At 43.5% G+C, this 17,731-nt stretch overlaps 1 protein-coding gene across 2 annotated transcripts in view; it reads left to right on the forward strand.

The window, feature by feature from the left end:
* The window catches only part of cfap299 (cilia and flagella associated protein 299), a 988,831-nt gene that overhangs the window by 395,603 nt on the left and 575,497 nt on the right, over positions 1-17,731 (forward strand). Inside the window, exon 3 of one of the 2 annotated variants that reach the window (XM_041199977.1) lies at positions 3,200-3,306. In XM_041199977.1, the coding sequence (XP_041055911.1) occupies positions 3,200-3,306 (107 nt within the window). The remainder of the gene's footprint in view (positions 1-3,199; positions 3,307-17,731) is intronic. The other variant, XM_041199987.1, reaches the window with a different exon arrangement.

A 17,731-nucleotide genomic window follows, 5' to 3' on the forward strand; every position in this document is an offset into this window, starting at 1 on the left:
ATTCCACCCAATTTTAATTTTTGCTGATTTCAGTGGAAAGTTGCATTGTGAGAGTTGTTAATTTAGGGCTAATCTGATTATGCTGGTTTTGCTGTTGAGTAGGTTAGGCTAAAATTATTTCCCATCAATTTATCCTTGTTATGTTTCACCAATTCCCTTTGTTTGACTTCAACATATTTGTCATTGTATTCAAAGCCTTTATTTCATACTGTATGAACAATTTTCTATAGTTGAACATACTTGCAGACAATCTCTCCTCTGACATCAGACCACTGCTTTTCTTCCCATTCTTTCTGTGAGATTGGAGACCAATCCTTCAGTCACTACATGCTTGTCCCCTGAATTCCCTTTCAATTCACATCATCTTGATCCCTCCCTCCATTAAGCCTCCTTAAAATTTCTTCCCTTTGACTGTGCCTTCAATGTCCTTGCTGCTTCTCACTCCCACAAAACTTTTCTTGTACCACCTGGTATCCTTCTTTCTACATGTTATTCACTATAAATTATTTTACACGAGGAGTACCATTGAAATGCATGTTTTTGTGGTGGCACTCTTCAATGATGTCTACGTTATTGTAGTATTTCGTTGGTCAGGGTAATCGGTACAATGATTAATGCACCAGCTTTGTTCTTCCTATTCCCAGATTGCTCTCCATTCCTGTTCCTGCCACATTAACAAATACTAGCAATCACCACTGCATCTGTACTGTGTGCCAGAATGTGCCTTTCAGCTAATGATGTGGAGTTTAAAAATATAGTTCCTTTGTTAACACTTTTCCCAAACCCCAACCCCATCACTGAACATCCTTGGACACTTACAAGGATTTAATGAGTAACCAACTTTTTCAATTGGGAGCATTGTACAGATTAGTGAACAGAATAGATAAATAGCCTATTACAGCTTTTTGCTGCTCAGACACAGTTGTCTATGCATCTTTTTGTAAAAATGAATGTCCAGAGGAAAATTTGCCCAGTTTGTCCAGTTTTCTTGACTAGTGGCAACTAAGCTGCAAAGATGTTTGTACTGCAAATATTAAGTGCAGTTGATAAAAAGCCCACTTTGTATAAAGTAGGTAAAATAAAAACTTGTCAGTGTTACAGTAATGGTATAAGCTACTAATATATACTCCAGTGTAAATGCTCAATAGCATGAAACTAATATTGATACCCTTCCAGTCTTTTCAGCCTATGACTGCTATGACTACAGAGAGGTCATTGATGTTTGTGTAAATTTGTGAACATTTACATTTTATGTGAACAATGCATGCATCATAAATTTTGTGGTTTGCAACTGGTGTGAACATGTACTTACTTTTATGTAACTGTAGGTGTACTGTAAATGGAGAAAGTGCTGATCTTCCTTAGTTCCTGGAGCTAACAAAATTATGCGGTAATGTAAATTAGTCAGATTTGGTAATCAAGGTAAAACCCAATTATTTTACTAATTGGCAATCAACTAGAATCAAAATACTACAGCCCAGATTATAATTAACGTCGTGAGTTCAGTGTGAGGGGTGATGGGTTGAGTGACAATCTTGCATGACCCTGCTGGAGCCTGGACCATTTATCAGGCGCTATTTTCACGTGTCTCATCTGTATCTCACTGGATATTCTCCCACCTGCTTCTGGTAGGAATCAGCCCGTAGCTGGATGTTGGGAGACAGAATGCCAACGATGGGGACCAGCCTCAACAATCAATTTAAGTGTGCTTTGTGAAAGCAGTGTGGGAAGTGAGAACCCACTGTTTCCCCAGGGCCCGGATGACCACTCCCAACTTCTCACTGGCAAACATGAAAATAATGTAAAAATGACCTTCTGAACCCACTTCTGGATAAGCTCCTTCTGGCGCCATGTTTTCCTGGTAAGGCTGGGGACCCAGCTGAATGTTAAAGTTATATTAAGGCCTTGGGCTGGATTTTAACTTAACTTACCTACCGGGAGCAGAGAGCTCAGTAAGATATGGGGAACACGGAAGTCAGGGTACCAGACTCCACAGCTTGCGTGTGACGTCACCGAATGGTCCCCTGTCTGGAAACTATCCTGATTGACTGGTTTGCCTCCCAGTTGGACAGGGAGAAGTCCAGAGGAGGCTGCAGAACAAAGTAGGCTTGCTCCCCCATGTTGCAGTCGATCAGGGATATGGCAATTATCTTGGGAGGTGGGTAGGGCTGGCAATTACAGTGGCGTGGGTTTGTGTAGCTGGATCCTGAGGGTGGGGCTAATTGGAGGCCTGGTGGGGGTGCTCTGAGGCCACAGAGTAGGAGAAGGCTGCAGGTGTTATGGGGAAGGTTAGGGGGAGACCGGAAGGATGGTATTGGGGAAAGTGACTAAACGTTGGTGGGGTCGGTGGGGAGGTTTATCCAGGGAGGTGCACAAGATTCAGCAGGCAAGTGAATAGGTATTCACTTCCTGGATCCAGAAGCCCTCATTTGGATTTAGCTGCTGGGATTTCTGGGGCTCGGGAATTTCAAATGGGATATAACAATGAGTCTTGCAACCCTATTATAATAATGATTAACTCTACCTGTCGTTTCACCACATCCCTCAATTCATTCTGACATTTGATTGTTTCTTGAATGTATTTATGTCACTGACTTCAGTAGTCTTCTTAGTTAACCCTGTTTCAAAACTTGCTGGATCCGTTGTCAACCACCTCCATTAAAGCAGGTTGGAGGAAGGCTGAGGTCAATTTCAGGTTTTTAGTACATTACCCTCTCACCTAACCAAACCTACCCATTTTTTGAGGTTAATATTTTCCCCCTTCTGAGTTTTGCTTATTAAGGAGGCCCTTATACATCTTAGGAAGGCTGAGGATTTCTATCGGACCATATATTTAGGTGAGCATTTTGGAAAAGCCAAATGAAAGTACTGTGATCCCTCAAGTATTCAAGTTTTATGCAAACATTCATGTTTTAAAGCACTGATTGCAATACTTGCAAAAGAACAGAGACATAATCATAGCCATTCCCTTCCCACTTTAGATATTTATGTTGCTGAAGCCTTTTGGAAGAGATTTGCCTGACCAAATTAGCACTGATTTCTACACAAATTTTAGGACTTTGTGTTCCATATGTTTCCAAATGTGTCCCCCTGTTGACAAGTATATAATTTTACATTAACTTCACAGGAAGGAGTCGACAGCATTCTTTTAAGCAAGCTATTTTAAAAGGCGGCAATTTATGTTATTTTCTCCTTACAGGGTATTGGCAAGTGCAGGAAAAGACCTAAAGGATAATTTCCTGATAGCACTGGCAGAGCGAGAGGAAGCCAACCGCAGCGGGAAAATGAATGTGAGTACACAATCAAGTGTTTAACCTGCATGTAATTTCTTTTTATATTGGAGGAAACTGCACAAGGATTGATCTGTAATCTTAACATGATTTATATGAAAACTATAAGTGTGGTGAAGTTAGTCATCGGAAGTGGTACAAAACAGGCAATAACATTCCAAAGAAAACAAGCCAGACCAATTCTTTATCATTCATTTTACGATATCACCAGGGGACAATGTCACCCTCAGGGTCTTGTCATGGGATCAGAACTTCAAGTCTCCTCTATCAGAAATGTACTTTTATGCCATTGGCTCTCTTTAAGAACTATATCAGCATTTTATAGCACTTACATCACTTTACAAGCAGTTTTGCTGGCTGCTTTCAGGTATGACCAATGAATATTCCACGGAGAGTGAATTCCCTTGCGTCTTCTCCCACTCCACTGGTGCAACTTTGGCAGAAATTCAGCGGGATCCTTATTATTGCACTAAAGTGGGGGAAGACCCAAGCAAACTCATCCCTTATACCTTTAACCATGCAGCATAACACTGCAGTGGTATCAAAAAAGGATTGTTTTTTTTTTAAAGTTCAAATGTTCCCGTAAGTGAAAACTAAGATTTTCTCATATTTTCTATTTATACTTAGGGCTGGATTTTACAGCCCCCTGCCGGGCATGTTTTCAGTGGTGATGTAAAATATAAAGGGTGGTTAAACCAGTACCTTGCTGCCCACTCTTGACTTGGTCCCCATAAAACAGTATGCAGGAGGGGGCTGAAACCAGCAGCCCACCCACCATTTTTAAAAAATTAATTGGCAGGCAATTGAGCTTGTTAATAAGCCAATTGACCTGAATGTTACTTTGTCCATGTGGTAATACAGTTGGCATAGGCAGGTGGGCAGGAGTGAGAAGTCTATTTTTAAAAAAAAAACTGTAGAAAAGGTGAGAAGGAAGGGGAGCACATTATTCAGGGGGGGGGTTCCCTGTGCGTCAGGCCAAACTCCCACCAAAATGGTACCCCCTTTGTTCTTCCCCACCTTGCCTCCAAAGCCTGCCCAGACCCCCTCCTCACCCTCAGCTCCCCAATCTATTCACATCAAAGCTCCAGACTTATCTGAGCCCGGGTGCCATGGTTGACTTTGCAATCCCAGCAGCGCCCACTACTGAGTTCTGGTGTCTGGACCTCTAGAGCTGCCAGCCAACCAGATGGGCCGGCAGCTGTTGAGAGCAGGGCCTCCTCTCGCTCAGGCACAGAAATCCCAAATTTTGCTCATTTAGCCTGTCAGCAGCGCGTTATCACTGCGGGACAGGGTTTTTAAAAATCTGTCAGTTGCCAACCAACATTTGCAACTGGGGGAGTGGTTGTCCATGCAGGACTACCCTGTGAAATTCAACCGTTAGTTTTACTTTGACTAAAGCAGTGTGCAAAAGTATAATATAAAATGTGTTTTTATTTGGGAATTCCAAAGGAAACTTACTGCTCTGTAGGTTAATTTAAGCATGATTTATGTAATTTTTGAGTTCCTTCATTTCTTTTTTATAATATTCACTGTTACACTTTCAGAGATTACCACCCACCTAGAGAATACTACATGCTTGCCCACTCTTCTCTACATGTTACAATAGCTGCAGTTGTACTTTTTTCTTTAGCTCAAGTAATTTTAATTTTAAAAGTATATAGATCCATAGATTGGGACAAAATGATGTAAATGATTGGAAAATGTAGACTGCATACTGCATGTTATGTAGGAACATTAGTGCTGGAAAGATTTGAATTATGGCTTGACTAAAAAAGAAGAATTCTGATTGGAAAAACAAACAACAAAAAAGTGACGGTCTTCCTATACCTGGACCTATGGGATTTGCAATTACAAGATCAAACATAGCCTGGAGAATGGATACTGGAACCTGCGGACACATATTTTCCCTCTGAATATTGACTATGTAAACAGTTTCATACATAAGCCATTCTAGCTTTTAAACTTATGTTATTGAAGTTGGTATAAAAGAACTGGTTACAACTTGTTCCTTTTCAAGACTATTCAAAGAAACCACTGTAGTTGACTTAGAAAACAGTGAATTAAGCAGCTTCTAATGTACCTCTTCCTGTGTTTAAAACCTGAGGAAGAAAATATCGTACAGTATATGACTAACAATATTGTGCTGACACACTTCTTTTTTTTTCCTTTACTATTTTCCAAGTCCTCTGAAGTGTTTCCTTTGATGAAAAAAGGCTGATTGTAGGAATGTTTATTTCGTTTTCAATTAACCCAAATTTGCCCCCATTTAATAAACCCACTACTGGAAAAAGTATGAGTCATACAGGTAATTTCGACTAAAGCCTTGACAATTCTCATTTTGTGCAACCTCTACAAAGTTTATCAAACCATATTTACATGGGCAAAGACTGCATTTCAAGTAGCATTTTGTGCTTAACTCTTCACTGTCAGATCCTTGTAACTTGGGCGCCTTTTATACACAAAATGAATTCAGGCAGGATGTATGATTTTGCACCCGAGTTGTGGTTAAATTTAGCCCCTGTAGATATAGATTTTCTGATTGGTGTTACTTTGATTTTTTTTTATGCTTGGTGTTACTTTGATGTTGGCTTCAATCCTTTTATAATATGTAAGTTAATGCGCATATTGAAATAACAAAATAATCTCTTTTCCACCATTGAAAGAATGGAGAAAAATCTTTTTTTTCACACTGCCAAGAACTTGGATGTAATGTTCTTTAGTAATAGTGAAGGTTAATTAAGACATGTTGTATTTTAATGTGCTTTTCTAGTTCCTTCATTACTATTTGACAGGTAATCCAAAATGGGTGTCATCTGGTTTTAAAACTAAATTACATGGGATAGAATTTCCATGGAGGTTCACCCAATCATCCTCTGTAACTTATGTCATATCCACTAAAGTTATGGCAAATCACTGAGAGAAGCCCTGCAGAAATCACTGGCACAATCAATCAGCCCAGAATTGCAATGCTTTATTGTACCAGGTAGTCAGATATAGGGCAGGATTTTTACCTTGTCGGGCAGGCCCGGGAGCAGTTGTGAAACAGACTGCAGCCCCGATCGGGTCCCGACCACGATTTCAAGCTGGCTGACCAATTAACGGCCAGCCAGCGTGAATCGCGCACTGGGAACCTCAGCACTGCCTGGGTTGGGGAGGGGAGGATGTCGAATGTAGACATTTGTGCATGAGCTGCCTCAGGGAGCTGAAGATTTTTAAAAACATAAACAAAGACTTTAAAAACGTTAAAAACATGTCCCCTCATGTGACTCTATCACATGAGCAGGGACATGTTATAAATGAGATTTCAACATTTTTATTTTATTTTTAATTCTTGTTGGAAACCTCACCCACCCGTGGATGAGGTTTCGTAAGAAATCCAAAGGCTGTTTGGCCTTTTCACCCGCCTGCCAAATGAACGGTTGGACGGACAGTGAAAACTCAGATTTAATTAATTGATTAAGGGCCTTAAGGGGCCTCTTAATTGTCAGCGGACACACTGCTGCTTCTCACATGTGCCCACTGAACAAAATATCATGAGACTGCGCAATGACATCAGGATGCTCGCCCGACGTCATCTCCCACTATTTTGCTCTCATTCGGATCGGGCACACACCCACCTTACGAGACAAAAATTCTGCCCTATATGTTGAACAATACGAGCTTTAGCTAATTCTAATTATATGCCTATTCAAATTTCAGACAGAAGTTTGGTTGTTAATAACAGTTGTTATTAATTTCACCTGATTGGCCACCGTAACCTCTATACGAGATTGGCAGAATCTTTGTAAAAGCAGTCTAAAATAAACTTTTTCTTTAACTTCACAGCCTCAGCTTTTACTTTTAGATATTTATACTAGTAATATCCGAGTTGGTTCTCCAGATCGTCTGCTGTAGCTTTGGCAGAAAATCAGGGAAACCCTGGAGAAGCAGCTCAAATGCCATTTGCAGTTTCTCCAAGGTTTCCACCAAAGTTTTGATCAAAGAATAGGGAATCCCTCTAAAAATTCTATCCTTCCTCTGAATTTTTGCTATATTTGTGATATGGTGGAGGTGCCCTGCTCTACATTTAATATCTTTCTTAATTTATTTTTTTTAATTCTCTCTCCTGGAAAAGCTTCCTCCTCTCTGTTCAACATTTTTCTTTAAGTTTGCAAATAACCTTAAGGTTGGATGGGCAGCTCATTAAATTGAGTTAATTAGTTTTTAACAGGCCTTAATAGGCCTTTGACAGTTCGGTGGGCGCGCAGCCAAGTCAGCTGTGTGCCTACCGAACTGACAATCTAAATGACGCGCGGTGACGTCGAGACGCAGGGCCCGCTCACCGACGGGAAAATGCTGCCCAAAGGGGACACAAGAGACTTTGATCTCAGCAGCTGCAAAAAGAAAACCCTGAATATTTGCAATTTAATTGCTCTACAAACGTTTGACTGCAAAATGCTCAATCCTTCGCCAATGTCAGAGTGAGGCCACTTATGTAAAATAGGTAGGCAACCATACTGATATGAACATATCTAGAGTGGAGGGTATAAAGTATGATACTTTGAAAGCCACTTGGAGCTGAAGCAGGTGGACCCAGCTTAAACTTGAGCAGAAAATGGAAATGAGTGCTAGTTATAAGAGGATGTCTGTGTTCTTCTGAAGTGTTCCAGGCCCGGCTCATTCACTAGAACGTCACTTTGAGTCCCACTCATACTCCTTTGGCTTGGGGGTTGGTTTATTGGTGGTGTCCAGTGAGCTCAGGGCAAAGGACACAGGAACTCTGACAGGTTGTGCCATCCCAAATAACTTTGCTTGGTGTCAGGCCTTCAATGGGATGAAACTTTGACCCACTCCTGTACTTAGCTGTTCAGGAGGGAGACGCAGTGTCTCACACAATTTCCTACCCCATCTATCATCTATCATTCCTTTTATGTTGGTATTTCATCCTAGACAAATCTAGGTCTTGACCACTGCCTCCAGCCAGCCTCCCTCAGCTCTATCCAGGTCCTCACCTCCAGCCGAGAGGACACCTCCTCCATTGAAGAGCTAGAAATAAGCAGCTTGGAAGACCTGTCATAGTGCTTACCCTCACCCTCCGCAAGTGCAGAGACACACACCTCAGTGGGACCTAGATCTAGCACAGGTTTGGGTTCACAATCTAGTGGTCACAGTGCAGACATGTCTCTGCAGCAGAACGAGGCAGGTTCAGCTGAGCTCCTTGGCACTTGGACTGCTGGGGAAGAGGCATCTGTGAGGTCCGAGTCGGATGACGAGCCCTTGGATTTGGCCTTCCAACTCGTTGTGGCGAGTCAACAGAAGGCGGGGGAACATCACACAGAGCCGTTGGAAACTCTCAAGAGAGTGGCACAAAAGTCAGAGGAGTGTGTCCACCTGCTTCCTGACGGCGCCCACATGTGTATGCATGCAATAACCACCTGCTTCCCTCTGCACTCCATGTACTTGCGCCCTCCTTGCTATGGAAGGATATACTGTGTGGTATCTAATGTGATGTAGGCAGCTGTGGCCAAGGGGGTGGGGAACAGGCCTAGCATCTTTGTGTGAGTGTTTGGCAGCAGCAGGGTGAGGAGGCACTGGAGCCCTGATATGTCCCATTCTGAATGGAGTAGGCCATGCGCGAAGAGAGTCCAGGTACAATTTACACAAATCAATGCCCTTCTCTCATTTTCAGGAGAAGAATGCTCATAATGCTGCAGAGTGTGTGAGGACTGGCCATGGCCAGGCACAGTTAGCCATTCTCAGCCGGTTTGAGCAGGAAGCCCTGGATTTGGAGAGAAACCATGTGCCCAGATCCACTGGTGTCAGTGAGGCTCGGGTACCACAGCCAGGTATTTATGCCCAGCAGTGAGGTCAGCATTGTTCTCCCAACAGCCATAGCAGTGCTGAATGTTAAGTGATTTAATTTTGCAACTTGACCATTGCTTATGGAAGAATGAGCGTCTAATGATCTGGGGGACAGGGATACACATTGACATTGTTTCCGTGTTAAGTGATCCAATGTCCTTGTTCTTCCTTTCAGCATCAGCAGAGTAGGGCTGGGAGGAGAGCAGCAGAGACCCCCTCTCACACCTGAGGGCCCTAAAGCCTCACCTGCGTCACACCATCTCTGCCAGGCAGGCACCAGTGCAGATACTAGCACCTTGGTAGGAATTAGAACATTGGCTAGTGTCCTGGGGCACATGGTGGTGAGGGCACTGGAAGAGCAGGCAGAGACAGAGAGTGCCCATGATGCCAGCACTCAGACGACTGCAGGGGACCAGGCACATGCTCAGTTGGTGCCTGATGATGTGCCTCTGGAGTCGTCCGTGCCGCAGCAAGCACAGGAGATGAGGCCAGGTGTGCGGGAACATATGGGGGAGATACATGAGGCTATGCTTGGCTTGGTGTCTGTGGTGGAGCAACTACGCGGACTATCGCCGAAGCAATGAGCCTCATGTCCGAGCGCCATGTGTCCTCCATGGACAGAGTGGCAATTCTCGTGGAGAGGGTTCTCCAGGAGACCAATCAGGGCTTCCTGGGGATGCACTCTGACCAGCAAACCCTCACATCAGCATTGACCTCAGCTACTCAGTGCCAGTGTGGGAAATGGCCTGGGCACCAAGTTTCCCAGCTCGGTGCCCATCCATCCACAGTGAACAGGGATATCCGAAGCGACCTCACGTTGGCGCAGCAGCTGCCTACCGTCTCTGCAGGCACCTCTCAGGGCGCTCCGGATGAGGGTGGCAGCTCTTCCGCCCCTCTCTCAGTGAACGTAGCATCTGGTGAGGCTGTGACAACTGGGGAGATGCCAGCTGTGGAACTGGCAGATCCCTCCCAGGCAGAGCCAGCTCAGGCTCCTCGGGCCAGAGGATGACCGCTAAGACCATTGAGGCCAACAGGACAGCAGAATGAGCAGGCTGTCTCAAATGCCACTCCCAGCAATGGGGCAGCACCAATATGTAGCACCTGGAAACATAAACATAAGGCACCTTAGGCACATCACGGGTTTATCACTGGTACTTTTGTGTTGGCCTGAGATTAGGTCTTTATGATTTGCTTTGAATTGGAACACCATTGTCACTTTTTTGGCTTAAGTTGCTTTGCCTGTGATATTAAATTCAGACATGTGACCATGGCTGAGGGTGCCTCTTTTCTTCTGCATGAGTATGGTTTCCAAAAATTTTAGTAGAGTTTTGTGGGACATTCAGATTTATTAACAAGGCCCTTAGTTACTGTTCCTAACCTAACAGATTTGGCACTTAGGTTTCAAGTATGGAGACTGCAGCCCAGGCTTGTCTTGGAGGCCCATCTGTGCTGTGCTAGCTGAAAGCTCATTGGATTAAAGCCTCCCGGGTGTCCCTGCCTCCCTGGAGTATGCCTGGGTCAGCATCTACCCCCTCAGCATTTCCCTAAGCATGCTCATCCTTGGACTCACTGTTGGATTCATCGTATGCAGTCGCAGCCACTGCGTTGATGTATTCATCATCTAATGCGTCCCCCCCTTTCCAGTGCAAGATTGTGGAGAGCGCAGCATGCTACTACTATCACCGACACACGATCTGGAGGGTACTGGAGTGCGCAGGCATTGGAAGCGCATCTTGAGAATACCGATGATTCCACCACAACCCTTGTGCAGGCGTAGCACCTATTGTACCGCTACTCAGCTTCTGTTCTTGGACGGCGGAGAGGCGTTATGAGCCATCTTCTGAGGGGATAGCCCTTGTCACCCAGCAGCCATCCATCCAGCCGGGCTGGAGCACTGAAGACTCCCGGCACCTGGGAGTGTCTGAGGATGTAGGCATTGTGGGAGCTGCCTGGGTACCTTGCACAGACTTGTAGAATCAGCATCCTGTGATCACACACTATCTGCACGTTCACAGAGTGGAAGCCCTTCCTGTTGATGAAGGCACCGGGCTCACCCGCTGGCGCCTTGATGACCACATGTGTACAGTCTATTGCAACCTGGACACTGGGGAAGCCAGCAATGGCCGCAAAGCCTCTGGCTCACTGTGTCTGGCCTGCCTGGTCCCAAAGGAAGTGGATGAAGGTCAATGCACACCTAAACAGAGTGTCTGTAACCTGCTTGGCATAAGTGTGGACAGTGCAAAGATCACCCACTGAGCTCTGGAAGGAGCCAGAGACATAGTAGTTGAGGGCAGCTGTGACCTTTAGAGCCACTGGCATGGGGTGTCCCCCTCACAAATTAGCGGAGATCTCAGGGCCAATCATCTGACAGATATAGTTGACTGTCTCCCTTGAGAGATAGAGCCTCCTTCAGCACTGCACCTCAGCCATATTGAGGTAGCTGCTTCGCTGCCTGTATACCTTGGCAGCACGATAGTTGCATCTTCTACTTTCCCTTCTGCCTTGGTCTATCTCTTGGCCCTGTGCCCCTTGTGACTGTGCCTGTCTTCCCAAAGGTAGCTCCCCTGGAGGCTGAATGTGCACTCCTGGCCTCCTCCCCCTTCTAGCCCTCCCTTCTCCGCAGAGGAGATGCCTCCACTGGAGAGTTCAGCTACCATTCCCAGGCTAAGGGAAGGCTTCCTGAAACCTACAGGCCCAAAAAAGATTCCTCACTGCAGAGTGCTGACCTGAAGGTTAAGAGTCCAGACAAAGCAGCTGGTATGTGTTTGAAGTATTGCAGATCACACAGGCAAGTTTCAATAACTTTGAAAAATCAATACTTGAGAGAGCACACTCGTGACCCCAGTGAGCCCTCTTATCCCGCCTGTGGATGTGACAGATACAAATCTGTCCTACCTGAAGGTTGCATGGGCACTGAAAAATCGGCGTCGATTGGTGAGTCAAGGGCCTTAAGTGGCCCGTTAATTAATGGCGGATGCACAGCGGATATAATTGCGCGCCCACTCAGTGAAATATCGCAATGGTGCATGGTGATGTCGGGACACTCGCCCAATGTCACTGTGCATCATTTTACACATGGACGTGTGGGGCCCGCCTCCACACACCAATGGGAAAATTCTGCCCATAGATTTTAAAAGATCCATGCAAAGTAACACGATAGCCTAAGCAGTCAAATTCAAAGTGAGTTTTCTTCACTTCAGTTCATGTAGACAGCAATTTGAGGCTTAGCGGCTGGAGGCTTTTCACACTTGTAGGATCTTAGAATGCCTTCTTTTTACAAATAATCTCATCTTTATACAGGCTTCTCCCTTTTTAATGTAAATCCCATTGTCCCAATATGTCTTTTCAACTCTACTTTTCTAGCAATAAAAATCTTTCATAGTACCCATTTTATCAGTAAGCTTTGGGAAAAATAAACACACTGTTTGGTTTCTTCTGGCTAAGTGAAATATTTCACCACCTCTTTTAAATTCAAATTACTCTGGTTTATCTAAAAATGCAAATTTTCCCTTTAAACCTCATATTCTAAAACTTCAACCATATTTACCTACTTAAGACCGTAAGAACTAGGAGCAGGAGTAGGCAATTCAGCCCCTTGAGCCTGCCCCACCATTCATTACAATCATGGCTGATCTCATTTTGGCCTCAACTCCAATTTCCTGCCCTCTACCCATAATCTATCAGCCCATTACTAATTAAAAATCTGTCTATCTCCTCCTTAAATTTATTCAGTGTCCCGGCATCCACTGCAATCTGAGGTAGTGAATTCCACAGATTCACGACCCTTTGAGAAAAGCAATTCCTCCTCATCTCTGATTTAAATCTACCATCCCTTAGCCTAAAACTATGGCCTCTCATTCTAGAATGCCCCACAAGGGGAAACATCCCCTCCATGTCTACTTTGTCTATCCCTTTTAGCATCTTATTTACCTCAATTAGATCTCCTCTCATCCTTCTAAACTCCAGTGAGTGTAGGCCTAAACTGCTCAATCACTCCTCATAAGACAAGCCCCACATCTCTGGAATCAATCTAGTGAATCTCCTCTGAACCGCCTCCAGTGCAACTACATCCTTCCTCAAGTAAAGGGACTAAAACTGTCCAGGTGCAGTCTTACCAATGCTTTGTACAGTTGCAACAAGACTTCCCTATTTTTATGCTCTATTCCTTTAGCAATAAATGCCAAAATTCCAATTTGCCTTCCTTATTACCTGCTGTACCTGCATACTAGCTTTCAGCAATTCATGCACGAGGACACCCAGATCTCCCTGCACTGAAGCACTCTGAAGTTTCTCTCCATTTAAATCATAAGTCGCCTTTTTATTCTTCTGACCAAAATGGATAACCTCACAAATATCCACGTTAAACTCCATCTGCCAAATTTTGGTCTATTCACCTAACCTGTCCATATCCATTTGTAAATTTCTTATTCCTTCATTGCAACTTATTTTCCTACCTATTTTGGCGTCATCTGCAAATTTAGCTATTGTACCTCCTATCCCTGAATCCAAGCCATTAATATAGATTGTAAATAGTTGGGGCCCAAGGACCAAACCCTGTGACACCCCACTAGTTTCAGCTTGCCATCCAGAAAAAGACACATTTATCCTGACTCTCTGCTTTCTGTTGTTAGCCAATCCTCTATCCAAGTTAATATATTACCGCTAACTCCATGTAATCTTATCTTGTGTATTAATCTTTTGTGTGGCACCTTATCAAAAGCCTTCTGGAAGTCCAGATATACTACATCTACAGGATCCCCATTATTCACTTTGCTTGTCACATCTTCAAAGAACTCTAGCAAATTAGTCAAACATGATTTACTCTTCATAAAACCATGCTGACTCTGATGGATTGCATTTTGACTTTCCAAATGCCCCATTACTACTTCCTTAATAATGCATTCCAACAAGTTCCTAATGACAGACTTTAAACTAACTGGTCTATAGTCTCCTACCTTTTGCTTTCCCCCCCTTTTTGAATAAGGGCGTTATATTAGCATTTTTCCAATCCACTGGAACCTTTCCAGAATCCAGGGAATTTTGGAATATTATATCCAATGCATCCACTATCTCTGCTGCCACTTCCTTTAAGACCCTGGGATGTAGGCCATCAGGTCCTGGGGACTTGTCACTCTTTAATCCCAATAGTTTGCTCAGTACTTTTTCTCTAGTGATGGTGATTGTTCTAAGTTCCTCCTTCTCTATATCCTCTGCACTACCTGTTACTATTGGGGTGGTGCTAGTATCCTCCACTGTGAAAACTGAGGCAAGATATTGATTAAGCATCTCTACCATTTCTGCGTTCCCCACTATTGGCTCCCCAGTCTCATCCTCCAAGGAACCAAAATTCACTTTAGCTACTCTCTTTCCTTTTATATATTTATAAAAGCTTTTTCTATCATTTTTACATTTTGCACAAATTTCTTTCATAATTTACCTTTGCTCTTTTTATTATTTTTTTAGTAACCCTTTGCTGATCTTTAAAAGTTTCCCAATCTTCCAGCCTGCCACTGACCTTTCCAATTTGGTATGCCTTTAGTTTTTGCCTTTAAGTTATCTTTAACTTCCTTGCTTAGCCATGGATGCTTTGTCCCCCTCTTAACATCTTTCTTCCTCATTGGGATATATTTTCCTTGGGAGGAATTGAATACCTCCTTAAATATCTGCCACTGTTCATCAACTGTCCTACATTGTAGTCTTCTTTCCCATTCCACTAGAGCCAAATCTGCCCTCATATCTACGTCGTTCCCTTTGTTTAACTCCAGAACACTAGTATGGGAGTCAAGTTTCTTGCTCTCAAACTGAATTTGAAATTCTATCATGCTATGATCACTCTTCCCTAGATGATCCTTTACCTTGAGATCATTAATTAATCCCATTTCATTACACAAAACCAAATCAAGAATAGCCTGCTCCCGGGTTGGTTCCACAACATATTGCTCCAAGAAACAATCTCTATGAACTCTCCCTCAAGGCTACCCTTGCCAATTTGATTAGTCCAGTCTATATGCATATTAAAATTGCCCATGATTATTGCCATGCCCTTCTTACATGCTCCCAGTATTTCCTAGTTTATACTGTGCCCTACTGCTAAACTACTGTTTGGGAACCTATAGATTACTCCCACCAGGGACTTCTTTCTCTTGCTATTTTTTATTTCTACCCAGACTGACTCTATGTCTTACTCTCCAGTGCCTCACTTTGGCACTGATCTCTTCCTTTACTAACAAAGCTACACCACCTCCTTTTTTTTCCTGTCTATCTTTCCGAAACACTGTACCCTTGGATATTCAACTCCCAAACCTGTTCTCCCTGTAACCACGCCTTAGTAATCGCCACCAAATCATACCTATTCATCTCTATTTACGCTGTTAACTCATTCGTTTTATTCTGACTGCTACATGCATTCAGATACAAAGCCTTTCAGTTTGCCCTATTGTCAATTTTCCCTACACTTATTTGATTCTTTGATGCAATATGGCGTTCACACACTCTGTCCCTTCCTTTCACTTTTTGATAGCAATCAGCCTCATCACTAACCTGCACTCTTACCCTCTCCTTAAACTTTGAATTTTTTTTTTCCATGCTGCTGAACCCTGCCCCCCAAATTTAGTTTAAAGCCCTATCTACAACCCTAGTTATGCGATTTGCCAGGACACTTGTCCCAGCATGATTCAAGTGGAGCCTATCCAAATGGAATAGCTCCCTCTTTCCCCAGTACTGGTGCCAAAGTCCCATGAATTTGAACCCAATTCTCCCACACCAATCTTTGAGCCATGTATTTACCCCTTTAATCTTATTAACATTCCAAATGTAGGTTCCCTTCATGATACATCAAAGCCTTCAGACCAGCTGTCTTTAATTCAATTAAGTCCCACACACACACACTTACATACACAGACACAGACTGCTCCTACCTTACAATAAATTCCAGTAACATTATGAAAATTATTATAATTTCCATCCACCATCCCCCCCACAACCTTGCTAAAAATTAACCATCATGATTTAGAAAGACGGCTTCATTTTCTTAATCCATTTTACATTACCTCCTACACTTGTTGCAATATTACATTACCAGGTGCACACATTAACATAATGTATATACAAACCCTTGGTATCAACATAAATCATTCCAGCCCAGTGTCCAGGTTTTAAATGTCCAATTTTCCCTTAAGCTTCAGACTCTTGAAAATGCATCTGCAATCAGGTTTTTTGATCCAGCCACATGTATAATCCGTAGATTAAAAGACTGCCTTAATAAACTCCATCTGAATAGCCTTGCACTTCTGTCTCGGAATTTGTCCAGAAACGTTAAGGGATTGTAGTCTGTATAAACAATTGTTTCTGACAAATTATTTGCAACATAAATTTGAAAATGCTGCAATGCTAACACCAGACCCAAAGCTTCCTTTTTGACCATTGAATATCTTCCATGTTGTACATTCAGTTTTTGTGAAAAATACCCTATGGGGAGAAATTTCTCCCCGTCGGGGGCGTTGGTTGGAAGCAGGTACGGATGGGCGGGCACGCTGCCGATCAGCGCCCGTGATCGGCTGCGTGCTGCCATTTTACGTGGGCGGGCCAATTAAGGCCCACCTAGCATGATGTGCACCCTGAAGTGCTGAGTGCTCCCTGTGTGGGCGGGGGTAGTAGGTTGAGTTGGGGCCCATGCTATTTCGCACATTCGCGAAAGAGTGCAGAAATCTCCCTGAGGCACAGAGTTGCCTCAGGGAGATCAGTTTGAATTTCCAAAATTTTAATGAAGAAAAAAAAATTAGGATTTCATATGAAAGTGTCACATGAACTGGGACATGTCTATGAATTTTAATGAAAATTTTTATTTCACTTATAAATCATTCATGAAACCTCATCCTGCCCTTGATGAGGTTTTATGAAAAATGCGGAGGCCAGCTGGGCTCTTCGCCTGCCCACCAACCTTAAGGTTGGATGGGCAGCTATGTTAAGTGGCCTTAATAGGCCTTTGACAGTTCGGCGGGCGCACAGCCAACTCCGGTGCGTGCTTGCCGAACTGAAAATCAGAATGACGCGCAGTGACATCAGGATGCTCGCCCGACATCACCACGTGTCATTTTACACGTCACCGAGTGGGCTCTGCCCCCGTTCGCCGAGCTGAAGATTCTGCCCTATCAGATTTTCAATTCCATTTTCATTTTCTTGTAACAGTACAGACCCAATGCCCATATCGCTTGCATCAATGGCCAACTTAAATTGCTTGGCATAATTGGGTACTGCCAAAACTGGCGTCGCAGTTAACAGTCTTCAAACTGTCAAATGCCTTCTGACACTCCTGTGTCCATTGCAATTTTTTGTTTTTCTTTAATAGTTCAGTCAATGGAGCAACTACACTGCTAAAATTTGGTACAAACTTCTGGTAAAACCCAATCATACCCAGAAATCTCAAAACGTCTCATCTTATTGTAGGCATGGGGAAATCCACGATAGCTTTGACTTTCACATCTCTCGGAGCCACCTTATTGTGTCCAATAGTATGGCCTAGCTATGTTATTTGCGCTTTTGCAAATGCACTTATAGCCAAGTTCATCACCAAGTTAGCTTTTTGAAATCGACAGATGAGG

This window comes from Carcharodon carcharias, chromosome 1, assembly GCF_017639515.1.
Source record: "Carcharodon carcharias isolate sCarCar2 chromosome 1, sCarCar2.pri, whole genome shotgun sequence".
Classification (NCBI taxonomy): domain Eukaryota; kingdom Metazoa; phylum Chordata; class Chondrichthyes; order Lamniformes; family Lamnidae; genus Carcharodon; species Carcharodon carcharias.